This window comes from Portunus trituberculatus, chromosome 47, assembly GCF_017591435.1.
Source record: "Portunus trituberculatus isolate SZX2019 chromosome 47, ASM1759143v1, whole genome shotgun sequence".
NCBI lineage: Eukaryota > Metazoa > Arthropoda > Malacostraca > Decapoda > Portunidae > Portunus > Portunus trituberculatus.
Genome location: NC_059301.1, coordinates 30,506,412 through 30,507,937, shown reverse-complemented (window position 1 = coordinate 30,507,937; position 1,526 = coordinate 30,506,412). Strand labels below are relative to the sequence as shown.

Genomic DNA, 1,526 nt, shown 5'->3' with positions numbered 1-1,526 from the left:
CTATATGTAAATACTTTTATTTCTCTCATCTGGACTTTCTGATGTTATGTATAAAGTGCCTTTGAAAGAAAGGCATAAAACACAATGAAGAATAATAAAAGATTCATCTTATGTAATTTTATCTATTTATCTTTTTTTTCACGGATGGAGTAATTATGGTATTTGCCTTTGAAACATGGCCGCAAGTGGTTAAAAATGTATATAGGGAGTAGTAGTACAGTGACATGAAAAAATAAAAAGAAAATTAGGATGAAAATAAATATAAACTAAAAATTGTTATTGAACTTCCTAATCAGGACGATTTAGTCTGCAACGACAACATAAAACGTATTGCATAATCTTGTACACTGCCCATTATTACTTACAAGTGTTTTTATCCTCTTCACCAGCTGCGATATGGAGATTTTGGCTCCCTTCTCTATGGGATTGTCCTCAGTGTCCTACTCCTGGCTTGTACTGGCATTCATGGCTTTATTGGAGGAGGGTAATTCAGGTTAGTCTCCATGGTCTTGTTTGAATTTAAGATACTTTTCTTGAAAATCAAATATTACGTGAATGTGACAGTTTTCCTTAATCATATGTGTCAGTACTAAAGATATCGATATACGTGTCACAATAATAGCTATGCTGTCTCTTGCACACAGTTGTAGAGGACAGCTGGGATGCTAATGTAGCCACGGTGGTGAAAGACGTTCTGCTGGCGTCATTAGAAAGCAATTCGTCACTCATTATTATTGCAGAAAACAAAGTATTGGTGAGGCATTGCGTTGTGTCTGTCTTTTATGGATGAGATCGATGTATTATTATGGTTAATATATTACTGGTTCGATAAAGCAAGGGTAATTATTCTAGATTGAAGCAGAAATATTCAACGGGGCTTTTCGAGGCGTGGCGGTGTTTGAGGAGACCACGAATGGGTCACAGCTTTCCCAGACGGTTATGCATGCCCGTGAGGTAGAAACTGAGACAAAACTAGTGTGTTCCTGTCTTTATTATTGTTCTTACTGCTATGATAATGGTGATACACCTAGTATTAGCAAACGTATTAGTATTAGTATTAGTATTATTGGTATCAGCATCATTACGGCTATATACTTGTACTTAATTCCCACTTTGTGTCCTGGGTCGTGTGGTCGCGGGCAGGTGCGGATGGCGTCGTGGATGGTCGTGGTGGTGGTGGTGAGTGACGACCCAGTTTTCCTGGCCGCCTTCGCCCAACAGGCCCGTGAGGGTCGCCTGCTGGTGTGGGCCACGAGGCTCATTGTGGTGAGCCGCCAAGCTCCTTACAGCCTCCACCCGCTCCACCAGACTCTCGCCCTCACCAACTCCCTCCTGCTGCTGGTGGATGGCGCGGCGGGAGTGGCCAGGTGTGTATTTCACTGTATGATCTGCTGCAGTCTCTGACGAGACAGCCAGACGTTACCCTACGGAACGAGCTCAGAGCTCATTATTTCCGATCTTCGGATAGGCCTGAGACCAGGCACACACCACACATCGGGACAACAAGGTCACAATTCCTCGATTTA

At 42.5% G+C, this 1,526-nt stretch overlaps 1 protein-coding gene across 1 annotated transcript in view; it reads left to right on the top strand.

Moving 5' to 3' along the window:
• The first annotated feature begins 1,138 nt into the window (after positions 1 to 1,138).
• Positions 1,139 to 1,526, top strand: part of LOC123498189 (glutamate receptor U1-like) — a 6,493-nt gene continuing 6,105 nt past the window's right edge. The window contains exon 1 of the mRNA XM_045245354.1: positions 1,139 to 1,367. Within this exon, the coding sequence (XP_045101289.1) occupies positions 1,150 to 1,367 (218 nt within the window). The 5' untranslated portion in view covers positions 1,139 to 1,149. The remainder of the gene's footprint in view (positions 1,368 to 1,526) is intronic.